The 27249-nt window shown below is 42.3% G+C and overlaps 1 protein-coding gene across 2 annotated transcripts in view; it reads left to right on the top strand.

The window, feature by feature from the left end:
• The window catches only part of GTF2E1 (general transcription factor IIE subunit 1), a 55509-nt gene extending 29155 nt beyond the window's left edge, over positions 1-26354 (top strand). For both annotated transcript variants that reach the window (XM_062595080.1, XM_062595072.1), the window contains exons 3-5: positions 14462-14663; positions 19577-19821; positions 24142-26354. In XM_062595080.1, coding sequence (XP_062451064.1) covers positions 14462-14663; positions 19577-19821; positions 24142-24572 — 878 coding nt within the window. In that variant the 3' untranslated portion in view covers positions 24573-26354. The remainder of the gene's footprint in view (positions 1-14461; positions 14664-19576; positions 19822-24141) is intronic.
• The last annotated feature ends 895 nt before the right edge of the window (positions 26355-27249 follow it).

The following is a 27249-nucleotide window of genomic DNA, read 5'->3' as shown; positions in this document are numbered from 1 at the left end:
GTCTGCAACTGTACAGGCTGTGCAGGCTATACTGTTTCTCTGTGTAGCAAGGGAGAGGAGCGTTTTGCAGTGTCCAGGGACTGTCACAGGGCAGCTGAACCGATCATTTGCTGAGATGCCACTGCCCTTTAGTAGTGCTGGATTTACTGCCCGTGTGCACACTGTTGCACGGGCTTTGCGGATTGAACCAGTCCTTCCTGGGTACTGTTTTGATAACACTGTTGAGCCAGTTTCAGAGGTGTTGTGCGGTTTAGTAATCTTCAAGTACTGTGACCCTGGCTTACTGAGTCTCATCACTGGAAAGCATAGGCTAAAATTGGAAATCTGTTGATTATAATATACAGAAGAAAACCTAAACCAAGAGATCTTGTTTGTGAACCAGAATGACGGTAAAGAATCAGAACTTTGCCGAGGGGAAGCTATTGTAAGCAGCCCTTAGCTATCTAACAGTGCTCGGTAGTAGGAGAGTAGTTTTCCTGAAATTTTTCGTAGGCAGCTGCAAATTTTATATTTGTTGTCACTTAAATATTATTTTTTCTGCTTGAAAGTTAAGTAAAAAGTAGGGAACACATGTATAAATTATAAAAATATATGTATGTTAGAGTAAGTTGAAGGTTACTCTTGGTTACAGTGCAGGCCTGAAAGAAAAATCCAGTCCTCCTGTCCTGAAGAAGGATAAATTTAGCCTTAAAGGCTAGCATATTCCAGTGCTTATTATCATCAGTTTTTCTTGATACTCTAACCTTAAGTTCTCTTACCCCAAGTTAAAGCTGTTGTTAATCTTTTTTTGTGTGAAGTTTATTACAGTTTTTATTACCAGAACATACTAAATATCCTTTTATGAAGGCCCATAGCCTTTATAAAACTTAACAAGTCTAATGAAACATATGCATTAAACAGTCATTTTGGTGCTGTCATTTGGAGTCCATATTGTTCTTAGAGATCCAAAGCTGCACCTACTTTATCAGCTGAGGTCTTGGTAGATCGGAATAAAACAGATTAACATACTATTGTCTCATATTTTTCACATGATACTGTTGTTAATATGCAAAGCAACCACATTTTCATTTACTTTTTCCAGCAAAATAAAGTTCTTGTAAGCTTGAGCTCATTTTGTTTTGCAGTGTTCTACCTGAGCAGTTATTCCTTCTCTCTCTCTCTTTTTTTTTTTTTTTTGGGGGGGAGGGGGGTGTGCAATATTTTGTACTTGTTTCCACTGATTGCAAGCATTTTTCCATTTATCAAGATCACCTGGAATTTGAATCCTGTCTATCAAAACATTTGTAACCCATCTGCCCCAGTTTTGTTCACATACTTTTTTTTTTTTAAATCAGCCTGTCACAAGAAAATATGGTCATCAAACCTTGAACAGGCCCTTTGTAGGGCCTTGCTTCATAGGACTGCCTCAGCTTCTACCTTTTTTTTAATTATTATTCTATATTATTTGTTTTTGGTTGCACAATTCCTTATTGTCAATTTATCTTCAGCCATTTTCCCTAGTTTGCTTATGAGGTTTTTTTTTTTCTTTGCAGGACACTCAGAAGTCTTACTAGAATCAAACTGTGTCACATCTGCTAGCCTTTTAGCACTTATAGGATGTTACCAAGAAGCCAGAGTCAGGTTCTTCAGTTGTGCAGGGTGGGAGGGTGAGAGACAACGGGTGGATATAAGAGTATCCTTTTCACTGTGAGCATGATTAAGCCCTGCAGCAAGTTGCCTAGAGAAGTTGTGCAGTCTCCATCCCTGGAAGCTTTCAAGACCTGTCTCTATAAAGTCATGAGCAGCCTGGTCTGATCTCTGAGCTGACTCTGTTTTTTAAGCAGGAGGATGGACTAGAGACCTCCTGAGGTCTCTCTTAATCTGGACGATCGTATGATTCTCTGGCTTCTTACATCTCTCATAGCTTTTTCTTTTTGCCTGCTGCATTTGCCCTGCTGAGGTGCTGAGAATTCTTGTTCATGCCCCAGAGATTGTTTTCACCATGAGGATGCCCTTGTTTTCTGTGTAATCATTGGATCTTGCTGATAATGGTATATCAAAGAGCATGACTCATTTCACCACTTGTGCAAAACCTTAGGCTCTATCTGATTTATTGCAAAGTCTGTAATACAGTATGGTACCACTTTCCCAATATGCCATCATCTACCTGCAATTCACTAGTACCATTGCTGCTGCTGCTTCTCAGCAGGGGAATAGCCACAGTGACTCTAGTTATCATCTCCTGGACTGTACTCCTGAACTGGAAAGGGAGTGTGAAGGCAAGGAGCAGGCTCCTGCAGCTACCCAGTGCACCTTCTTACTGCCTTGTGCCTTCACATTATACAGTTTTAAGCATCAACCACTTTCAGAGGTGAACCAAAGTGATGAAAAAAGTTATGTTGAAAGGCCTTAGCTAAACCAGGGACATATGTTCCCATCAGTAGGCAGTCCATGTACATCACCTTCCCCCTACTTGTGTTCACCGCCATGGACAGTTAAACATTATCGGCTCTGCCCAAAGAATTGCAGAATAGTAGAGCACTCTATCTGCTACAGGCAAGCTGACAACTGCCTGCCCATATGGAGAAGAAGCAGTTTTTCTTTTCTTTTGATCCATCATTTATCCATCTGTTTCCTCTCCGCTGTGATGCTTGGTGGCACGCGGCTGGATGCTCACCCCTCACCCCTGGCACTGCCATACCACAGAGCAGTGCCGGGGGGGTAGGGTGCCGGTCCTGCAGCGCTCGCTGCGCTGGAGGGAGCAGCGACTGGTTAAAAATAAATTTGAAAGCAGATGGTGAGGCAGATTATTGTTCGTCCTAGGGCGATGATGATGATGATGACGATGTGCTAGCTAACTGCTGGTTGTCTATCAGAATTAATCAGGAGCTGCTGTGGCACGTGATCAGTGAAACCATTGCTCCCCTTGGGAAAAGAGAAGGAAGAGGAGAGAAGCAGCTGTGTAAATGAGTTACCAGAGATGCACTTTGTTTTCTGAGATATAAGAAATTTCCTATGGAGAAAAGACTGTTTCAAAGAAAAGCAAGAACATTTTGAGTTATGTTTTCTTATGTATGCACGCTCATTTCTCTTGCATAGCTGCAGGTATGCCTAGCTCCTAAAAAGCAGCTGGAGAGATTTGTACCTTTTCTTCTTGGTTTTGTCTTACTGCAGTTCTAGAACATCTGGAATAAAACTATTTAAGAGGTTTATAGGACATCCAGGAGTACTATCTATATGGACAGTATGAAAGTGATTTGTGTCACAGGAAAGGGCTTGCTATTTACTGTTCTCAAAACACTTTGCAACCATTAATTTGCTATACTCCTGCAAAATGGACTAGAGGAAACTGAAGTAAGTTAAAGCTGACTCAACTCATTGAGCTTGAAAGCAGTATCAGAGGTACAACTCAGGAGTTCTCACACTTCAGTGTTCTGCAGAGTAGTTCACCTCTTTTTTATACTGTTTAATAGGTTAATGAAATGGTGTAGCAATTGACAGGTATCATGTTTTACTTAATGAAAGTGAAAAAAAATAGAACATTTTTAGTTACCAATTTTGTAATGGAAACAACAGTAAATTTAGATCGCTCAGTCCACTTAGCTAAACTGTCAGTCTATTTTTATTAACCTGGTAAAATTTTAAAAATAAATTTCTTATTTTGTGTCTTCAGCTTCTATTTTCCAGGCTGTCTGTCATGGCATATCCTTTCAGTGTGCTTTAAGTCTGACCTCCGAAAATACATTTTGGTGAAGTGTGATTTATGGAAAGCTTGTGTTATTGTTTCTGAAGGTATTGTAGGTGATACATGAAATACTTCATTACCTAAGGCTGTCAGGCATGTACAATCTACCATAAATATCACATCCTGTACAAACATGCATTGTGAGATATAAAAGAGAGATTCAATTTGCTGTTCAGTTTTTTGTTTGTTTTGGTTTGGTTTTTTTGAACTTCTCTTCTTTCATTTTATACTCTCTTGTTAAATGGCAGTGCTGTGTTAGGATGCTAAAGAGATACTTTCCCTGCCAAATAGTCTGAGGGCTTTGTGCCTGTGCAGCAGTGAGTGAGGCAAGGCAAGGCTGAATCACGCTTCTTCAGCCCTTACTTTTCAGGTTATCAAATGTGAGACCTTAGCAGTAAGCAAGATTGACTTAGAAGAGAAATAAGAACGACGTGAAGGGAGGTGGTCCCTCTATGCTGTCAAAATCTGTAAATGTCGAGATTGCTTTTTATTGCTTTGTCCAGCTTTAATATAGGCTTCATCAGTGTATCTCTTAGCAGCTCCGTGAGTGAGATGGCAAATCCCCAGCAGGTATTTGTGACAGCAACAACCTTGAGGTCAGAAAAACTGTTAAAACACTCCTGATATGAACAAGTCCTTTTCTGTTGCTGGTGCTGGAGATGATAAGACTGGAAATAAAGTACATTACTGGCTTACTTCTTGTTATATATAGGCCAGGATGAACTGGAAAAATAGTCTTGCTGCCTTTTTTCCAATCAGTTCCACTTTATGCTGCTGCAGGAGAGCCAGAATCTTAGTATTTTACATTTCTGGCACCTGAACTTTGCTGTCTCATTTATTTTCCAATTTATTTTTAACCTTTTCAGGAATTAGTTTGTTTCATGTGTCCTCTACCCTTCCGTCCTGATTTTTTTTGGCATGCAAGTTGGTGGAGTGAGGCAGCAGTGTAAGGAGAGTTATGCATTTAGGAGATGCTGTATGAATTCTGGCTTGCTCTTTAAATATTTTCAAGTAATTGGATACTGGATTTTCAAGTAATTGGATTACAATATTCAAACCCTGCGGTGAGGAGCATCCTGTTTCCATTGGTTAGCATTACTCATTTTTACTCTGGAACTTGTGACAGAGATTGCAGTGCAGAAGGCCCTTAACTGTAGCAAGTTTTCCATTTAAAGGAGCAATAATTGAAAATAGCGCCTCCTTTCCAAGTAGAGAGTATCAGTGAGAGTGCCAGAAATTTCACCTCTGAACAGTTATCTGCAGAAATGCTTATTTTTAACATGTGTGTGGTACTTGCTATCGTCTTACTAGGCCATGCTATCAGTTGAGTTCTTTTCTCCCATCTCTGCAGGCCCGTGGGCTTCTCATTGCATGACTTGAAAGAAAAGGGAGCGAGAAGATCATTCTACAGAAAGATAAAATGACAAACCCTCACCGCTGTTTCTTTGTCTGAGACAAGGTGAGGAGGGAAGTACCCAGACCTTAGTGCAGGCTTCACTACACACCCTGCCCGGTATCGTGGCCTGGCTTTTGTTCTGGGCAGTGGCCTTAGCAGTCTCTTCTGCGCACTTCTCCTGGTGCCCTGGTATTCCCCTCCCAATTTTTTCTTCTACATTTTTGTAGGCCTCGAGTTTGTTAGGTTCCCTCTGTGCTCCAGGTTACATCTTGGCATTTGTGCAACCCTGTCATTTTGAAACTGCCATGCTTTTTCTTTCTGGCACCTTTCTGCAGTTTGGAGCTCGGCTGATTACCTTGGAGCCTCCCTTTCTGTTTGCTCTCTCTTTACTATTTAAAGATGAAATGGGGTCCTTCCTGCCCCACACAGTCACGGCCTCTATCAGAGTTTTCAGTATCTCTACGATTCCTCTAATGACTCTGTATGGAGAGGGAGGGATGAAGAGCAGGCAGGCAGAGCTAGCCTACTGAGCGCACCATCTTCAGGGGAAGCTTTCCCATCTCACTTCTTTTTGCCTCTCGCTTCCTTCTACAGGCTCTGGGTGCAGCACTGAACCCTGCATTATGCACAGAGGACCCCACCAGTGGGCTCTAGCTTAGCTGTAATCCTTTCCTGGCCATGGGAAGTGATGCTTCGTTAACTGGCCCGGTTTGGAGTGTCTGATTTGGCATGGTTAGTTTTTGCAAGGAAGGGGCAACAGATGATTCATTTGAGAGGAAAGAAGGACTTGTGCATGAAGGCTTTTTTAAAAGGCATAGCTTTAAGGCAAGAGAACAGGGAGCGGCATGACTGTTCAGAATAGCTAAAGGTACAAAAAAAGGTACATGGGTATTGACTGAAGATAACAAATGAGGCTTCAAGAGTTAAAATGTGAAAAAAATGAAAATACAAAAAAGTTTAATAAATTTATAAAAATACTTGGTGATGCAACAGAGTTTGTGGGACTCCTGGCCAAAGGACACGTATGCAAGTAAGTCTCAGAAAGGGATCGCTTATCATTTATGTAACTGAGAACACAGTTTAATCAATTAGAAAACAATAATGTGCATCATCCTTCATATTCCTAGCAGAATGTGAATCCTAAGAAGTCAACTGGAGAGAAATATCCTTTCTTGTCACATACTACTTTGTATATTGGCTGTGCTAGGGCACCTTTCAAAAACTGCAGACTGAAACATGATCTATTACACCAGGAAACAGCAGATTTTGTGAATGTTGCCCCTCAGCTATTGCAGACCTCCAGGAGGAAGGATAACGTGACATCTGTTCTGACACTAGACTGTCTTTGTTGTTAAGTAACCAGCATCTGCAAAACCTGTGTCGTTCTCTGCAAAAGGCCTCCAAAGCCTCTCAGAAAACGAAAAGGAAAAAGTAGATGGAAGAGCAGCTTGTCCTTGTTGCGTTGGCCAGTTTTACGCCATTAAGTAGAACGCTATAGAAACAGGCTGTCCCGGAGCTCGCTGCCTTGCTTCCTCCTCCGGAGTCCTGCTGTTGCCAGCAGCTGCCATCAGACTTTCAAGGCCTGCCACTCTTTGAAGCACTGGTACGGAAATGCACGCTTTTGACACTGCCCTGGTAGCCTTTCAAATAGTGCCTTGGGACTGTGGTTTAAGCATTTCATTCTTGCTCTTTGTTCTTAAATAGATGTCTTGTGTGTACATGAGCAGATTTGCATGAAACCCAGAGCCTCAACAGCCACAGCACATTCCCCTGTGTAACCTTCCTTTTATCTAGAGTTTATTATAATGAGAAAATTTGCATTTTTTTTTATTAATATGCATTGTTCTCTGTTGGTGGCCCTGGTAGCTTTGGGGAGGAAGCTCATGCAGTGGGGAGTTTTTCCTGCCACACAGCAGTTCTGAATAGAATTTAAAAGTAAAGGGTTTTTGGTTTTGGCATTTCTGAGCCATCTTCTGTGGAAATGGAACCCCTTCTTGACAACAAGCGGCGTAGTAGGTGTATCAGAATTGTAAATCCCTCTCCTCTGGGAATCTGTTGTATGTTACTAAAGGGGTTCAGTAGTTGTAGCAAAGAAGGAAGAATAAATCTCCTCCAGAAAGTCAGAAGTGCTGATGTGGTTTAGCATGCTGACCTCAGACATGGGAATTATTTCTTGTTTGCCCTTGGCTGTAACATGGGGGTTTTGATCAAGTCCCTGAACATCTCTGTGCTTCTGTTTCTCTATCTCAAATATTTGAGATTTTCAAGGAAAAAAAGATTGCTGTCCTTATATATTCTGAATGAAGGTGGTGTTGCCAAGGGTTTATCATATCAGTTCCTATTTGTCTTGGTAACAGAGGGCTTCATTTTGTGCTAATAGGTTCTAGAGGAAGTACTGGACACTATTTTTGGCCATTTGGAATAACACCGTCATATCATCATTTTTCCAGATTATCTGTAGCATAATGTAACTGCTTGAGTAAAGATGCACTCTGCAGCTTAACAGAGAGACCTTCTGTTTCCTGGACTTCCAGTCCCTCAATTTTTATACATTTGCTCACCGCTCTCAGAATATATAATACATGAACATATGCACTGGCTAAGTGAAATATCCCTGAGATTATAGTAAGACAGTGCTTAATGGCAATTATACAATATATTTCTCTCACCATTTGCTAATACTTTTGTATGTTTAGGAGTATGTCTTTCTCTCTTTCTTTGTTGTATTTGAGTTGCCGTCTTATTTTTATTTTTTAAACAAGTTGTTTTGATCATTTTTCCTATGGTGGAGAATTGCGGTTTTGAACCCTCTTGACCATGTTTCTGGCAGTATTATGTCATCTGAATCAGAAATACTGAGATACTGCATAAGTGCCCTTAAATATTGTCTGCTACATATATATTTCAGTAGAAGAAGCTTTGAAAAGAAATTGATTATCATTAATCCCAAATGAACTGTTTATGCCCTACCAAACCTGGTACAGATATGTGCTGATGATGTTTTCTGGGCAGCATCTCTTTCCTCTGTCTCTATTTCTGGGCAATGTTAGGCATTTCAGTTGCAATATGACTTATTTTCTGGATAGTTAAGAATTTTAAAGCAAGCTTTTCCCGAATGCCAAGATAAAGCCTGATGCATTTTAGATTTGAATGGCAAAGCTGGATGTTTCATTCTGGAATTTAGGCTACCAAATCTTTCCTAAATGCTGACTTTTCCTGCACAAGATCCAATGTGTGTCCCTGTACCATAAGGAGCTCTTTACAGTAGCATGTGCCTTGGACTGTCTGGCATTCTAGAAAAGACTAATATAAAAACATACACGTTGTGTGTCACATTTCAAGCAAGTGCACTGCAGTCAGCTTTGGGCGGTGGAATGTCCTCAAGAGCTTGAGATCTGGTGGCCCGTGAAACCTGTCTCAGAAAGATGAGATGGGGCATTATTAGTTTTTATGTAAGCACATGCTCTGTAACTGGCTTTTTAATGCCAGGAAGTACTGAATTACTTGCAGAGAGGGTGATATCACTGTGGCATGCAGGAGACAGATTTATTTGATGGGTTTGTCTTTTTTTTTTGCCTAAAGCAACTGGATTTTTGGAAATCAAATATGAATACGAATATGCTTGGGACTGTAGGTCTCAAATATGGTGAGAGAGATAGGGCAGGGGAAGGTTACAAGATAAAATTGACAGGAGACTCATCTTTCCTTGGAGCAGGAACCTGTTTCTCACTGAGACATTCAGGGTTGCTTTCTCACTGAGATGCTAAGGACCATTTAATGAAGTCTAAGAAGTCGATTTAAGTCTGAGAGTCACTAAAGATCAACAGCTCCTAAATCTAAATCTAATCTGCATTATCTATAATCAACTGGATTATAATCAACAGTCAACTCTTTAAACAATTCATCTGCAATGAACAATTAGCTTTTTTACTAACATGGTCCATTAAGGTCATTAAAACTCTCCTTGCTCTAGTTTAACCCTTCAGGTGGCTACTTATAGTCGGTGAGTATCCCTGCATCCTAACATGCAGTATGTTGTGGTAAATAATGATACAGGTCTGTTGTAGCCACTCAACCTACTATTTCTGTCTTTAATGATTCAGGAGAGAAATTCCTTCAGGTGCTGTCATAAGTAGTCCTCTGAATCGTGCAAATTAATGAGAAATAAAAGGAAGTTTATTACAGGCTACACTGACAGCACTGGCTATTACTTAGGTTGCTAAGTATTTCCATTACATGATCTTGGATTGTTTGGGAGGGGAGAGGGTAGGAATTGCTCTGTTTTTCTTGTTTTGTTCATAACTTTGTCAAAGTTGCAGAGTTCTTCCATTCTAGGTATCAAGCTAAGTTTAATTTGCTTAGAAGAACGTTGCTGAAAAATAGCATGGCTGTTTTGAAGGATGGGGCTAAGAAAGCAGATGAGGAGATGGGACAAATGTATCCCATTACCTATATTATAATGCTCTGAATGACAGATTTTGTTGTAAACAGTTGTTTTATCTCTCTGGTTTGAAACAGGAAATTGATCTGATGGCAGACTGGAGCTCAAATTAAGAATAGGATTAACAGATCAAAAAGCATGTGTAAGAGTGCCACAGGAGGGGGAAGAAATTGAGATTGGAAAAAGGAGCCCAGGGAAAAAAGGTTGGACAGGGAAATCTGAGGAAGTGAGAGACTGTAAAGTCCAGACTGAAAAAGAGGCACATAAAAGCGGGACTAGAAAGCCTAGGACTTGCTAGGGAGGAGAATAGGACCATCAGTGTTTCAGAGTGGGTATAGGCCAGGAACTAGGACAGAAACAGGTGGGAGGAGCTGAGTAGGCAACATGAGCCTTGGGGCTAGCAGGTAGAGTACTTGGAGCCCCAAAAGCACGTTTCCTTCAGGAAGCTGGAGCAGAACCCGAGGTCCCTCAGTCTCATTGTCCTTTTGTTGCCATCAAGCAAGCTGGCAAGGCAGCCTGCTTCCCCCTACAGCTGGTCCGTACAGCGCTAGCAGGTTTTCATCTTCTCTGTTAATTCATTCAATCGAATGACAGAGGTCTGTGCGGAACTGAAGGCTCCAAATCTGCTGGTTAACCATATGCGCATTGGCAGAACATCACATGATGATTTGCATTTTTCTGGTTTCCTGTTGGTAAGAACCTTGGATACTCCTGTCGTTTTCTCAGAATCTTCATATGTCTTTTTTTTTTTTTTTTTAATGTCAAATGAAGCACCAAAGTTAGGAAGTCATATGCATATTGCATATGAATCCTGTAACTTGTTCTCCACCACACAGATTTTTTTTTCTACAAAACTTGTTGTTTGCTTGCGTGCTCTGAACATCTAATAGTCTCTTGTCTAGTCTGCTGCAGAAGAAGGAAAGATGCTCAGTGTAAGAGATGGGGAATTACAAGAAGAAAATGGCTGTGGTAGTCACAGGAACGTGGTCCAGTTCTCCAGGGCAGCTGAGGTCCTGTGTTAGGTTGGACCAGTCTTTTGAAGCTAAACTTTTTGAAGACTGTCATTAGCAATTATTCTGACTTTCACTAGCAGTTGTTCCTAAATCATTTGAGGTTCCTGATTCTAAAGCCCAAAAGATGATTTATAAAAATACTGTGTGCTCATTGCTGTAACAGAAGTTTCAGAAAAGCGTTTCTTAGGCGTTTCAAATCAAGTACTGCTCATATCAGCAGATACTTCTGAAATCGTGCCATCTGTGCCTTAGTTCGCCCTCCATATAATGGTGATAATGCTACTTCTAAAAGAAGGTTGTAGGAGGTTTTGAAAATAAATTAGCTTAATGCTTTGTTATGCATTCAAGAATAAAGAATTGGATGAGGTTGAAGGCTGGAGCAATAAAAATGGGCTGAAAGATCAGTATGAAGAACAGTATCGTGCACCTAACATCTAACAGAAACTTCTGTAAACCTGGAGCTCATCAGCTAGAAACTACAAAGGAGGACAAAATATCTGGGAGGGTTGGTTATTTAGCTTTGCAAAATGAAAGTGGAAGAGAGGGTGTGACAGCAATTTGTAAAAATACCTAAGGGACTAACAAGAGGGGGGGAGCTAGCTGAAGTGAGGGACAGTTTTTAGCACAACAGTAAATAGGTTTGAAAGGAATGGGAAGGCTGAAAATTAAAGTGATTGTAAGTATCAGAGGAGTGTGGTTGTGGGACAGCATCCCAAAGGAGACAGTGGAAGGAAAACGCCTCACTGGGCTGAAGATGCCATCTGATCCCTTCCAGAAAGGATGTGAGCAGATCCTGGACTCAGGCAGCTGTGGCCAGTTAAACCTGTATGCTTGGGATGAGCCTAACTGAAGCAGTGCGAGCACTGCTAATTCCGACATCTCCTAACTTCTGAGAGCACTCCTCTTTGCACCCTCGCCCTTAACGTAGGATTTTTTGTGTACAATAGAAATGCAGCAGATGTAATACCAAAGTTTGGGTACTGTGTTTCTAATACGTGTGGACAGTTGACCTTTTCCTTTTCTTGAGTGAAATCAAGTCAGTAGGAATTATCTCTAAATATTCTGGCCCTATGCTTTAGAGCATGAGCTGCAGTTTAATGCTAGTATGCCTTGGGGAGCCAGATGACCGGTGTATCTGTCATTGAAAGTCTAGAAGAGATGAGATCTCTTTCAGATGTCAGGGTTTTTTTTTTTAACATGCAGAGAAATCTCTTGAGTGCTTGAGCATGGAATGAACAGTTGTGCAAGGGAAGAGGAGGACGTATGTGTTCTCCTTTAGTATTTCCAAGGTGCAGAAAGCCTCATGTTTGTTTGCTCCAGGATAGCTGCTTGCCCTGGTTTATGCAACATATTGGGATGGAAAAGCATCGGTTGTATCAAGGCTGAAGGAAGAAATATATCATCGGAGCGGAACATTGCGCCAATCGCAGCCTTTGGATGGCCTCCACTTCGTGTTAGTCATGTGCAGCACTTATTTGGAAGGAACATGTGTCAGCGCTGATGTGATGTGCCATGTCATAAAAGCTCTGGTGGCATTTTTTGACCTCTTAACATCCAGCAAAAGAGATTTGTAACACATAAATGCCATCTGCCGTGGCAAAGCAGCTTTTCACTTCTCTAATCGTGGAGACCTCTTGTGAAATGCTGCATCACCCTGAAAAAAAATCAGCATATTAATGGAGGAAGCTTGTCTGTTCAATCGTTCCCAGATTCTTTACATAATTCTGCTATTAACTTTTTATTTTCTGCTCATTGGGAACCCTAAGGGTTAGAAGTTGCAGCAAATCCACCATAACTTTAGGAATTCTGTTTCGTGAGCACTGTATTTACTTTCTGATTTTTAGGTGCTCTGAGTTGCAACCATCCTCTCTATGTTTATAATCTTTTGCAAATACTCGTGGGGATCCTGAGTGGAAGTGGGAAGAGCCTGAGCTGTCTCAGGAACAGGACTTTGAGGGGGGATGTAAAAAGAGAGGAGAGTTTTCCATATCAGCCTGTGTTTGTTTGTTCACTTAGCCCATTATGGGAACTGAGATGTACTAATTATTTTTAAATGATACAAGTTGTACAGATTTGTCAGGCTGATAACCTCAGCATTAAGAGACCAAACTTGGGCTTCACTTTTAGCCAGCCTGACTGCTTATATGATGTACAGTTTCTGAAGCAGTAGTAGCAATTTTTACAGCCTGAAAATACAAGCACAGTGTTTTATGCTTGGTTGGGAGAGAAGAGCACGTTATCCACTTACGCTTTACTTTGCATGCCACTGTTGTTGGCCACTCTAGCTTTTACATGTAGACAAGACAAACTTTCTAAAAAGATGGTTTATTTCAGGAAATGTGTGTATTTTACAGGCCGTGCGTACAGCACACTTGGATGAGGTAGTGCCAAGGTAGAAAACTGCATTTAAACAGTCTGTGCTGAGAGGCACAACAGCTTCTACCTCCTGGCATAAACGGTGCTTTTATGTGTTTTCCAAGCACTGCAGGAGCATTGTCTAGCCCTCACCACCATCGGTGAGAACGATAGGTATGTGTGTTTTAAATGACAAGACTAGCAAATCTGGATAACAAGATGCCAGAAGTCCTGGCTTGCAAGCCTGTTCTGTTGTATCAACCTCAGTGCCTTAAGCAACCGCCGTTCTTTTGACTGTATTTATACATCGCATCGGTGATGTAGCAGTTCCAAGACGGATTGTAATACTGATTTTTTATACATGAACTTTCTATTTCCCTGATGTGACCTGTCCTTGGGCTCCCTATGAATAAAAAGTAACCTTTTCCTTTCTCTGTAAAGGTATTGAGAGATGGTGCAAGATAGCTAGAGGTGCCACAGAAAGGATAAATACAAAAAAACGCACAAGGACAAGAGAAATCCAGAAGTCTCTGGACGTAGCTCTGGATCTAACTATTCTAGGGAGGCAGCTGCACTTTCTTAGTCCAGCACTTGGAAGGATAAATCACCGTGCTGGCTGTCACTCGGAAGGATAAATTGCACCGTGCTGCTGCTCTCGTACTGGACCAGATGGCAAAGCGCTGCTGTGCGTGTGCTTCCCTAGAGTTCTTGCTCGCAGGTAGCCCAGTGAAACGGAAAGCCCTGCTGTGCACAGGTTCAGGAGGCCTGTTGTAACTGCCCTGCCCTGCAGCCATTACAGTTGCGTTGCGTTTAACCTGTTTTTATAGATCTTGATGATGTCTGTAAAACAAGCTTGTTCTTAATTGCCATTCATGTAATTTTTAGCGTGTCGTTAACTTGCGGAAGCTAATACGGGGATGAGGTGGGAGATACTTTTGCATTTGCTGCTCTGCAGTAATGACTATTCTGCGTGCTTTGGCCTTGCAGCAGAAAGAGAAGCCTTCTCTTCTTGCATTTGCTGCAGAGTGAAATGGTTAGACTGGCAGTTACTGCTGAGCAGTTAGCTCAGTGTAAAACTACGCCCTGCTTTACTGCTAAGTAAATTTGTTCATGTGGTCTTACCTATAGGAAAAGCTGTGCAAGCACCTGAACCAGATGACATTTGAACCCCTAAGAATATATTGTGAAGCTTTGTATCACAGCCCAATAGTAGATGACACTTAAAATGTGTGGCAAGGAAGTGGGTGTTTGAGATTCAGAGATGCCTCAATGGCTGCACGGCAATCCACCTGGGCTTTTTAGAGGGAGAAACTGTACCCCAAGCTGAGTGTCACTGGATGATACCAAAGTGCTTGCTTAGTTTTCTGTTTAATAACCAGGTGCACTGTCTGTGGGAGGGGAATTGTCAGAGTGAGAAGAGCTATTTACCATCAAGCCAATAAAACAGCAAAGCATTGATGTTAAAAGTACTATGTAAAGAGTTGCACCTGTTGCTTTTCTTCCAATGCTTAGCAACTTTTTTTTTGTTTTAGGAACTTTCCGCTGTACTTTCTGTGAGACTGAAGTGGAGGAAGATGAGTCGGCGATGCCCAAAAAGGATGCCAGGACACTCGTAGCAAGATTTAATGAGCAAATTGAGCCTATCTATGCACTGCTTCGGGAGACGGAAGATGTTAACTTAGCCTATGAAATCCTCGAGCCAGAACCCACAGAGATTCCTGCCCTGAAGCAGAGGTGGGAATGGGCCCTGTCTTCTCTGACTGCACTGCTTTCTTGTAGCCCATTGGGCTGCTCTCTGAGGCTTTCCCAGACCTCGTGTAGCTTGCTGGCTGCAATGAGGACTTACTCGTTCAGCACTAGCTACGCAAACAACTGACAAATTCCCTAGGGAATGTATGGCTTAAAAGGAGGCAAAGGCCTGCAATCATTTTTTACTAAGCCAAGCAGATTCCTGGTCTCCAGTGTGTAGTTTTCTGTGGAGCGGGTAACTCAAAACTGTCTGCTGCTAGCTAAGCTGCAGCTCTTACGTTTTCTGAGCCCCAGTATTTAAAAGGAACTGCAAGCTGCAGCCACTTTGCAAAGTTCTGTACATACTGTCGAGTGTTCAGAATATATTTTGGCTACCATTTCCTGCCTCACTATCTTCTTTCTCTTGTAAACCCTTTTCTTTCATCTATTCCTTTTCCTCCTACTCAGCTTTTGAGACTTAAGCTATCTGTGTTCTACACCTTGTGTTTCAAATCCACATATAACAAAACTCGAGTTCGAAGAAATTGCTTGTAATAAGTGCATTCTTTCTTCTGATTTTCTCCTACTTGTTACATGCTTCTTTTTTTTTGGGGGGGGGGGGTGAGGGGGGTGGCGGGGGAGGTCATGTTATACTCAAAGACTCTTTTAAACTACCTCTGGAAGATTTTCTTTCCGAACATTCCTAGCTGTACAAAACCAGATGATTTTTTAAATAATGCAGAAAGATGCAAGGAGCTGTCAGTTTTGTCAACTACGGTGAAATGTGATGCGCTTCTCTGTTTAAAAAAATAATAAGTAAACACACAAGAAAAAAGATACGTACTATGGAGTAAAGCATTCCCACAATTCCTTGGCATGCTTGGTTCTGGTTAATGGGAGAGCAGGCAGGAGGGTACTCCCTTTTCTCTTAGGCTAACCTTGAGAAAGTACCTCATATATTCATGCCAGACTAAATCATGTAATAAAAATGCTTTGTCTATTCATTGACTTTTTCTAGCCAAGAATGTAGGTAATTTTGCTCAGCATTCTGATAGAAGAACAAAAGCAATGCAGAGATGGGGAACAGATCTTTCAAGATCACTCAACATGTCTTTGCTGATACAGGGCATCTTTGAAGCAAGCCTTTATTCCCAAGTTGAATCACTGGACTTTGCTTTAAAAAACCTTTTCTATAGTTTGACTGTTAGAACTGGGATAACCCTACTGACAAAAGAGTCCTTTCTCAGTCATCCCCATGGCTACCTTATCTATGTGCACAGAAAATTAACACAGCAGAAGCCTGGTGAAGTCCCATGATTAAACAGCAGCACCCACTTACTTGACTCTTAAATACTTAGAAAACATTGTAAATGATTAATTACTCTGTGCCAGGTGTAACAAAATAAATAGGCAGCTTTTTAAATGCTTACTTGAACACAACTTGCTTCAGCACATACAATGATTTAATTATTTATTAACCTTATTAATTCAAAGCAACTAATTGCATGAAAATGCTACTGTGAGATTTTTAAAAGAAGTGCCAGGGTTATTTATTCTCTCCATTTTATGGGAGTCTTCAGTTACTGAAATCATTGACAAAACTGACATTTGATGATCCTTAAACAAACAAAAAGTTCATATAGTTCCTTCATCTTCTCTTTGCACAGACACAGGCAACTTCATGGGTTTTCCTGAGAGTTTTAACACTAGCTAGCTAAACTGAACTTGCTTGTCATTCACCTGCCAGGGGAAACCAGTCAGAAGCTGTCAAGTTTGTTAATCTTGGTAGAGCATAAATTTACCCCATAGAGGTTTCGTAATAAACCTGCTTTCCTGAAGCCATTCTCCCTGGCTTCCTAAAACTAATGGGTTTTAGTATTCCTACATTTTCTTTTGTCAAAATGGCAAACAGGACTTTATGTAACATAAATCTTCGCTGAATTAATTCTTTGTGATCCAGCTATCAAGGACCATGGGTTCTTTCCTGTGAAGCTGAAGATCTTAAAAGCAGCTAAATGAAAAAGTGCTTTATTTCAAACACAGCACAAGAGAATTATCCCCATTTTGCAAGGCCTTTTACTAACAGTCTGCACAGGGTTAAGATAAATTGTGAAGTTGTTTTCCCATTGTACTGTGTAGCTTCTGTGGGCCATACATCAGCTGTGTAAAGGGTTATTGATGACACCCTTAAAACTAGTTTAACCGCTGATTAGAAGAGACCATCGGCGTAGAGAAACCTTGGGTAGCAAGGCAAACACAGCCAGATCTGAGCCACTGAGCTGCTATTCTCTGAACAGTCTCTTGTAGCAGGTTGGCCATACAAAGTCTAGAGCTGGGGGTAAAAACAGATTTTGGCTCTAAAAGAGAGGTTATTAAAAGAGTTCACTCCCTTCTTCTCTGAGTGCTCCTTTAAAGCAGCTTGCACATCTGGCCTTCTGCTATTTTCTGGTCTGTGGTGTTTAATCCAGTGTTTTGGAATAGGGGTGCTAAATAATCTTATTTCTTGCAGTAAAGGGGTATTTCCCTGATCATATAGTCTTGAGGGGCTGCTCACTTCTGGTAACAGCATCATTGATGCTGCAGTTGCACAGACAAGGACGTAAGATGAGACCTGTTGTTTACATTCCTACAAAGCTCACCAGAGGTCGGGGAGAAGACAGCAACTTCCCATGGCTTTTGGTCACAGAACACCCTATCTATGGCTTAATCACTTAGATTGCTCCATGTAAATGTGACACAGTGATGTACATGATTTAAAGTAAATTATATTGTAGGTGTTTCTTGTAGTTGTTACTTTCCTTTTTAAAATGTTCTTGATATCACGGGATAAATGTTTTGCTGCTGAATGATACTGCATAGGAGGAGATTCCATTTCAAATACACTGATGGGAACCTCTGTGCAAAAGTTTTATTAGGCATTATTCCTGGCATTAATATGTATTTAGCTGTCAAGCTGCAGTCCTAAAGAGGGAGGGCGTGAGGGAGAGTTGCATTGTGTATCTTGTGGGGAAAGTGGATTACATAAAACAGTCAGGAAAATGCTAGATGCAGATTTCTATTGTGTGGGAAGCAGAGTAATGCTTTTCACAAAACACATGCCTATCTTGGAAACCTGAAAGGTATGAGCACTTGAAATAACACTCTGGGAAAAAGGTCTCTGTGTGGTTCCTTAGGTTATATAAGTGATATATATGTGTAAATCTTTTGCTTCTGCCCAGAAATTGGAGCTTGCTGTGAAGCTTTCCTAGTGGGCTTGGTTGTGGGAGAGAACCAGACACTTAGTGTGTAGATACATACTAACACAAACGTTGTGGAGCTAATAGATCCCAACCAACCCACTGTTAGGATGTTGTCCATAGCCCTCAGTGCAGACTGAAACTGAACACGCCAGTATTTATTTTATTTGAGGAAGCAGAACAATCACCCACTTGCATATTTTTCCATCATTGTTTACCCCTGAAAATCCAGCATACTTAGCTCATTAAGCAGTGGTTGAGTCCTTACTGAATTAAAAAATTGCTTATTACTCAGGACTTCTCCAATTGCAACCTTATTTTAAGTTTCTCCTTTGGAGGAAAGGTTGTTGAGTAGATAACAAATGAACTGTGCTCCCTGACAACAACTATCAGCTCAGTTTCAAAGCTGGCAGCAGATCAGGAGCCCTGTTTAGTACCCTTGATCAATTTGCTCTGGACAAGAGGAGGAATCCCAGCAGATCTGGGAGAAGCTGTAGATACCATTTACAATCCGATGACCGAAATTATATGGCATCTAGTATGGGCTGAGAATAGGCTCAGTCTTCAGTGGATCTGTTTCTTTGAGAAGATGAAATACAATTTTGAGGTAGAGGAATGGTCATGTTTGGCTTTCTCTACCATAAAAGCAGTGAGTTTCCATTCTGCTGCTTCTCCTGATTAATCCATACATAAAAGCACAGGCCAGAGAGTATTTTGGGCTTCTTGCCAGTACTCTGCAGAAAATGCTCCACCTGATCTCCTCTTTCCATCACATCCAAGCAGGACTGTTTCCTTTCTTCCTCAATCTCCTGAACTAGATGGGAGCCTAGAGGAAAATGTACAGGCTGCAACTCCCCTCAGAAAAGGCAGAAGTGCTAAATTCTGACTGTTGGCCACTGCACAGCAGTCCTCACCTGTCTTTCTCCTGCTTTACCGCTGTCTAGCATCTTCCTATACACCATCACCATACAAATGCCCTGCCCCAGTCCTCTGGGTTGAAAGTGCCCTCTCCTCTTTCCCTGTCCAGATTCCTCAGTCTTCCCAAGGCAGTGTCTGTGGATAGTATGAATTTTGTGCAAAGCACAGGCAATACGGCTTCACTTAATAATTTTTACAAGTGAGTTGTCCCTTGCAATTTAAGCAGGGGTGTGAACTCTTTTTTTTTTCATGGTGAATTAACTCCTTCATGAGTCCTGTGATTAATAACACTTCACAGATCTGAGCTTGCTAGGTCTCTGAGCCTATCGACTGACTTGGTTAAACTTCAGTGCTATAATTTATTCAGCATAGGGAAAGCACAAAAAGAGACTTTTATACCTGGTTGCTACTCAATTATGTTTTGCTACTGTGACTTTTATTTGAGGTTATTCTGGAATGAAACTGGGCTGATTTATTTGTTTTTACATAATTGCCTCTACAGTCTTTATGTTGCCTCTGCTTTCCAGTGTATTTTGTAGAAGTTTTCATGACTCTATGTAGGATTTCCAGTTAGGGACCCCCTCCCAAATTCTCAAAACTACCAAAGAAATTCCTGGCAGCACATACAAGAAATAAGAATAAAAGTTCTCGGTGCAGATCTCAGTAGCCAGCTAATCGTTGTTTAAGCTATGTGTTGCAACACTGGCCAGGAATGGGCTTACTGTGAATGGTCTAACTGTTTTTATCCCTTTGACTTTTATACAGCAAGGAGCGTGCTGCTGCTGCTGGTTCAGGGACAGCTGGCCTTACAGGTGGACACCATCGGGAAGCATGGACTACAAAAGGACCCTCATATGAGGACTTGTATACCCAGAATGTTGTCATCAGCATGGAAGACCAAGAGGATATTAGCCGGTCTGCAAGTGAAGGGAAGCCAGCTAGAGAGAGGCCAATTTGGCTGCGGGAGAGCACAGTGCAGGGGGCTTATGACCCTGATGAAATCAAAGATGGTAAGAAAATTCACAGAGAAGTGCTTCTCTGCTTATGTGATGCGCTTGGAGTGCAGCGAAAAATATATGCCCCTGTGTATGTACAGTTGCTGCTCCCAGCTCTCCAGATTTTATCTGCTTCTACCTACCATAAAAAGTACCTGTGTGTAGGTAGATGTAAAAAAACCCTAATTTATTAGATAAAGCATTGAAATTGAGGTCAGTAAATCTGAGCTGCCCACAGAAGTACATTTGTGTTTCTGAAATGTTAATTATCTGTTACCTCTTCCTGTAGCTTCAGTAACGTACGTTCTGTCTTTGGAGTTACTTGTTTTTGGATGAGGGTCTTTAAGCTTCGTCTGGAAAACTGACTGCCAATGCGACACTGCTGGAAAATAAATTGTATTTGGTGATTCTGAAGCACACCAAATCTATCAGCAGTGTTTTTGCATTCTCAGTCTCCTCTTTGCCATTTATTTTTCAAAACGCTTTATATGAAGAAGAGTATGTCAGGAGTATTGCTTCTGGCAGTATGGTAGGAGAATCTGTCACCATGGCAGGTGAGTCATCATTGCTTTCCATTTGTTTCTCTCCATCTTTGCTTTTATTTTCACTCATATTGGGTAAAATTGCCCATAGACCATAGCCAAGATCTTCTACCCACTAGTAGAAGAACTGTGCTTTGAAAAGTTTGCTGTTTAAGCTTATACACTGAAAATAGGAAATAGAGACCTCTTACCATTTTTATGAGGATGAATCAGTAGAATCTTCCCAGTAACCTGAGAATTATAGAATGAAACTGGTGGTGCCCTAAGAAAAGAAAATGGCAAAATGGAGTCATGTACATAAACATGAGACACTGGAATCATTCCTTTCCTAGTGCTGTTCTCAGGAGAAGAGATCAGTGGATACTGTAGGTGCAGGGGGAGAAAAGAAAATGGATGCAAAATAACAGTCACAAGATATCTAATGATCTTGTTTGCATGTGGGTTAGACGAGTGGACAAGGAGGTGGATTGAGAACTGGCTGAAAGGCAGAGCTCAGAGGGTTGTAATCAGTGCGCAGAGTCTAGCTGGAGGCCTGTGGCTAGTGGCGTCACCCAGGGCTCAGTACGGGGTCTCTTCCGGCTCACTTTATTCATCAATGACCTAGATGAGGGGACAGAGTGCCTCCTCAGCAAGTTTGCTGATGATGCCAAGCTGGGAGGAGTGGCTGACACACCCGAGGGCTGTGCTGCCATTCAGAGAGACCTGGACAGGCTGGAGAGCTGGGTGGAGAGGAACCTCATGAGGTTCAACCAGGGCAAGTGCAGAGTCCTGCACCTAGGGAGAAATAACCCTAGGCAGCAGTGCAAGCTGGGGGCTGATCTTCTGGAGAGCAGCTCCGCAGAGAAGGACCTGGGAGTGCTGGTGGACGACAAGTTGACCATCAGCCAGCAATGTGCCCTTGTGGCCAAGAAGGCCAATCGTATCCTGGGGTGCATTAGGAAGAGTGTTGCCAGCAGGTCGAGGGAGGTGATCCTGCCCCTCCACTCAGCCCTGGTGAGGCCCCGTCTCGAGTACTGTGTCCAGTTCTGGGCTCCCCACTACAAGACACACATGGAGCTACTGGACAGAGTCCAGCATAGGGCTACAAAGATGATGAGAGTATTGGAGCAGTTGCCCTGTGAGGAACAGCTGCGAGAGCTGGGCCTGTTTAGTCTGGGGAAGAGCAGACTGAGGGGGGATCTTATCAATGTGTGTAAGTACCTGAAGGAAGGGTGTCTGCTAGACATTTGTTTAACCTATACTTTTAAATCGGCTACTTGAGATGCGTTTTAGTGTACACAGCATAAACATTTCTCAAATGCCACTGAAGGAGCGGGGGGGGGGAGTACATCCTCTGCTTACAGCATATTGGCAGTACTTAGCTACTGGAGATCACAGAGTGAACTTAGAGCCTGAAGCTGCTGTTGGAACACATCTACAGGACTCTCGGACAGCATAAGCATGAAGGAAGAAAACTTGGGGTCACTGGCAGAAAATGTTCACTGTCTGGTGTGACAGGAACGGTTTTTACAGAAGGAGGCAGCTTCATTCCTGAGCCTCAAATTCAGACTCATAGTGCTAACCCAGGTTGCTGTTGCTTCACAGCTCTCAATGCAATAGCCTATGATGTTAGTACCCATAGGGGCTGGCATCAGCCCATGCATAACAAAACCCGAATACTCTCTTTGGTTGCAACCATTCTTGGAGAAGGGAATTGGGCTGGATGTTACTTGCTTTGAATGAATTCGGTCATTCTGAACTCATTCTGCTGAGCTCAGTTTTTATGGAGAAGCTAAGAGACCGGGCTGCGCACCTCAGTGATATTAGCTGTCTGAAGAGAGAACTGCGGAATTAGTTGCTCTTATTTTCAGCTGCCAAGAAGATTGTTTCTTCCTATTAAGTTGCCATGCAGATCCGTGTAGTTATGATGTCTGAATTTGACCAGAGTAATGAAGCCGTAAACTGTGGACCTGTATCCAGCAATCTCTGTCCTGTTGCAACTACTACTTCCGATTCTGTAGTCTTATTTCCAGGTGATACTAATGTACCAAGCTTTTGATGAGACTAGTCTTAATCTGAAGAGATTGCTGCATCTTCTTTCACCAAGACAACTGATCACATTTTAACAGCAAGTTTCTGTAAACATCAAGAAGACTGTCAAAAATGAGGAAAATGTGAAGGTAGAGAAGAGGAGATTTTCCTGAGACCCGGAACAAGATAAGAATGCAATCACACAAGAAAGCCTCCCAGCTGTGAATAAGTTAAAGCATCATTTTGTAGATCACTCTTGTGTTTTGATCTTGCCTTTGCCTTATATTAAACACTCATTGTGCCACATCCCATAGTGTGTCCCACTATGTGTAGACACCTAGCCCTTACACGTGGGGACTCGTGAAACGAACACCTGCACATACTGCTTGCTAGCTGCTTCAGTCTATACCTTTGTTATTGGCTGTAGAAATTTGGCATAAAAACGTGATTCTAGTAAAGTTAGGATGGGTCTTTTGACTTTAATCACAGAAAAGGATCAAGCACAACTAGCCAAAAACTCTTACAGCTTTCAGGAGTATATGCGGAGCTTGCTTCCTTAGTTTACCTGTTTCTCAGCACATTTTTTGTCTCAAGTAGAAAAAAAGTAGCAAGTGCATTTTTGACCCTATGGGGAAAGATTTGGATGTAAAGTGCTTGGACATGGTGATAAAACCATGAGGGTCTTGGTCTTAGAAAAGAGGGCCAGTGACATTAAGGTATGATAGCAGAATGCCCTCCCCTCAGCTCCAGTGATTGTTCATATGCAGAGGCTTTTGGTGCAAGAGAGAGTTTGCCATGGGGAATGTCCTATTTTTTTATCCCTTGTTTTTACATAAGGTTCTCTATTTTTCTTTTTTTTTCCTAGTTTGTTGTTCTTTTTCATACTGCCCGTAAGTTTATTAGTGTTGGGTAGACTGACAGTAGTTAGTAAATGTAGGGCTCGGAGAGATTTTCTGGAGGAAGGCACTTCTTGAATAGAATTTTATCTTTCAAATATGTGAACTACAGACATCCTGCTTACCCAAACCATGTCTCCCAGCTTTTGTACAGCCCCGCTTACCCAAGCAGGAACACAGGCCTTGTGTCTGTCAACTGGGAAGCCAGAGCCCCCTGCAAGTAAGAGTTCAGCGTAGGAGGCCAGATAGACCAGCCTCACCTTTGTGGCTGGGCTGCATTTCAGTTTGGAGAACAGTGTTTTAACACAGCCCTTCCATGCTGTGCTGTACGCAGTGCTGCTAGATGCACCTCTGAGATTCTGAGACACTGCTCCTTTGAATGTTGATTTATAAAATGTTGTTTCCGTATACTCCCTGTCTGCCTGCTTCCATCTGCTTCTCTGTCTTAATCCTTACAGACTGGGAGCTTTGTTTTTGTTTCGGTGTTTGTAGGCAGTGCCTGGAACAGCCCAGGGTCTTCATCGTCACTGAAAATCCTCCAGTCTGTGGACATAAATACAGAAACAAAGGGTCAAAAAGGAAACAGCTTGTGCTCGTTCACCTATGAAACAGCCCTTCCTGGGGATTGCCGCATCTCTGACAAGTATCGTGATTAGATGCATAGTTCAGACATTTGGAAGTCCAGTTTTAGATCCTAAGGACTGCTTTCAGCTCCATAGTAATGAAAGTGCTTCAGTCTGGCTATGGGACATCTCAGTTTAACCACCCCCCTGCGGAGTCTTTTAGTGACAGCATAGCAGCAATAAGGAATAAAGATCCAGAGAGCCTTCAGGGCTGGCGCCCTGATCTCTGAGAAGAAACTGTTCTTCCTTTGTGTCTCTTTGCAGGTGGCCGGGATCTGGATGCATTCCAGGAGCGTGAGGAAGGCCGAGCAGCGCTAGATGACAATGAGGAGGTGATGCGTGCCCTGCTTATCCATGAGAAGAAGACACCCTCTGCTTCAACAGTCACAGTTGGAGGTGCAGCTCCTCTCTCCGGTACCAATGCCAGTGACTCCGAGAGTGAGACAAGTGAGTCAGAGGAGGAATCCCCTCCTCGCCCTGCTGCTGCAGCCACCACAACATACGGGCTGGAGGATGATGAGGAAGATGAAGAGTTTGAGGTAGTGGCAGAGGATCCCACTGTCATGGTGGCTGGGCGTCCACACTCCTACAGCCAAGTGAGCCAGCGCCCTGAGCTGGTGGCCCAGATGACTCCAGAGGAAAAAGAGGTTTATATAGCCATGGGTCGGCGTATGTTTGAGGACATGTTTGATTAACTGCTTCCTGCCATGGCATTTTTTTAAAACATGAATTTTTAAGCTAGAAACTCCCTAGTAAAACCAGACTGAAATGAATCTTTTCTCCCCTGCCTGCAGGGACATTGGGGCTTGGACTTTCTAATCTCAGGCATCTTGCCCACCAAAGAGGGGCATCAGGAAGGCTGCATGTGCCAAAACAGGAATGGGAGATTAAGAAGTGAGGAAGTTTATGAGGGAAAACTCTGCTTTAAGGTGCCCTGCACAGGCACTGGGTTAAATCAATGCCTCCCCCCCAGCTGTTTTGGGTCTATTTTTGTTGCAGATGCTAAGAAATTCCACATCTCTGCCCTCAGAGGATGTGAGCGCTCTGTTGTCTGAGCAAAGCATTCTGCAGTAGAGGGTATAAGTTATATTACAGCTGCCTGTGCTGAACGGGGCAAGGAGGGAGAGCAAGTCTGCTGATGTGGTTGGGCAGGGCTTGTTTGCAGGCCTGGGCACAAATAGCTTGTATCTAACTTCCTGCCAGCGACAAGTGGCCACAGGACTGGTTATTTCTAAGCAGCCCTGTGGGCAGCAACCTGTGTTATTTTTATTGCTCCTGCCTTCTTGTTTCTAGATCTTTTATAGAGGGAGGTTGCAGTCACAGCCCTGTCTGACTCTGCAGTGTTTCCTGGCCAGGTTACATCTGCATTGGTTTCCCAGATAGTTGAACCCCCCCGGGGAGGGTAACTGGGGATGTTAATTATAACGGAGCAATGGCACAGCTGGGTGACTTGTCTGTTGTAGGTAGGGGAAGAATAGGAAGCAGAGTTCTGCACCTCTTCCTTGGTGGTGGTTGTAAGAATGATCAGTTTTTAACCTGTGTTTCAGCCTCAGTGTTTTAGAGCTGAGGAATTTCACTTCTCAAATTGAAAAGACAAAAGATTTTCCTCCTTCTGTCAGCTCCATCCTTTACACGCAAGCCTGTGTAACTGTAGGGATCTCCTAGACCAGCACCTAGAGCATGACTTGCTTCTTCAGAGATGACGAGTGTCACTCTCCTGCATTTCAGTTGGAAATGTTCAACACCTCTAGGTCAGAGGTAACTAGAAGTATCCAGAGTGAAAGCCTTGGCAGGCACATACAGTCACTCTCATATCTTTATCTTTGTAAAGAAAGCCCCTCATGGATCTAAGCTGTCAGAGCATTCTGACTTACTAGGAGATCCCTTCATTGTCCAGTCCTGCTGCCTATTATTTCTCTCTAGCTGTGCCCAAACTCCGATATTGAAGACGGTTCACAGTGGATAGGGCTGTAACTAAGCAGTACCAGAAAACTAGCACAGCTAGGTTTTACTTTCAGTCACACTAGGGTTGTACCATTTTAAAAAGAATTATGCCGTTTTGAATTCTGCTTTGGCACGTTCTGTTACCACAGAAAAACATTTACCAGTGCCTACAGAGCAATATCATCTTTGTAATGTGTTCTCTTTCAACGAAGTGTTGTTGTTTTAAAATTATTGTGTTTTCCTATCCAGTGCTACAATAAAACAAAACGATGAAAGAATTGTGTGTTGCAGAGGGTAGGGCTGGTATCAAGTGCTGTTCAATTTACACAGGCAGGGTGGATTTGCTGCCCACTGAGACTGTAAATCTGTTTTATACTAACTAGGCTTTGTATGTTTTGCTAACTTGTAATGCCTCCTTTGTGGTTTTGTTTTCAGCTTCTTGATATTTTGAAGCTCCCTTTTTTTAAAATAGTGTTTTAAATTTGCTTTTAAGTCATTTTAAAGAGGAATAAATAAACTGAAACTTCTCCCCATTGTCTGCTTCCAATCTGTCATGTGTTTAGTTGGAAATGTGGTTTGCTTATCAGTTTGATTTACTTAATTCAAGAAAATGACTGTTCTGAGGCCCTCTTTTGAGGGAGAGAATCACTACCCTGCGTTGTTTCTCCTCAGCAGAGCTTCCTTGATTGCCTCCTGGAATCCTCCACGCTCTCTTCCAGGAAGGATATTTCATTAGACTGGTGCTGTGGGAGCCTCTTTCGTCAGCACTCCCAGTCCTTTCCTTCGTCTTGGAGGGATGTGTATGCTGATGACAGAGGTCTCACGGTCATCTTGTTGCCAGTTAAAATGGTACTATTGCATAGCTTGGCTTCCAAGATCTGATACCACAATTTAATAATCATCTGATAAAAAAAGAGGAGCTTTACCAAGTCTGTATAGAATTTATTCTGGTTGAATTCAAGGATAACATTGAAAAAATACAGGTAGGTACAAGCTGCCAAAGAATGAAACCGAGAACTGATCCTGAATACAGTACAGCTGTTTGTGATTATTACTCACCAGTAGTTCAAATCAATCATTTAGTCTGCAGAATCAAGCTGTAGGCTTATTGAAGCTTGAGTAAAGAAATACTGTTTTCTGCTAAGAGAGCATATTACATCTATATCCAGCATAATCATCTATATAGTAATGATTTTACTTAATAAGCACATTTATGTGTGGTTTGTATGATGGTTCTAATTTTTGTCATTCATCAAGGAATGTCCTGCACATAAGGGTGCACTGGTTTTAGGGCATGCCTTCCCTCTCTCATCGGCCACGTATCTCCCTCGCGAGTACTGCTGAGATCAGGATACATGGAGAGATGCAGTTGTTGTTTCCTGTCTTTTTTAACAGCTTCTGACTGTTGGACAGGAGCTCTGCTCTGCT

The sequence above is a fragment of the Rhea pennata genome, chromosome 1, assembly GCF_028389875.1.
Source record: "Rhea pennata isolate bPtePen1 chromosome 1, bPtePen1.pri, whole genome shotgun sequence".
Taxonomy (NCBI): Eukaryota; Metazoa; Chordata; class Aves; order Rheiformes; family Rheidae; genus Rhea; species Rhea pennata.
The sequence above is the reverse complement of the archived record's forward strand: the minus strand, read 5'-3'. Positions and strand labels throughout refer to the sequence as shown.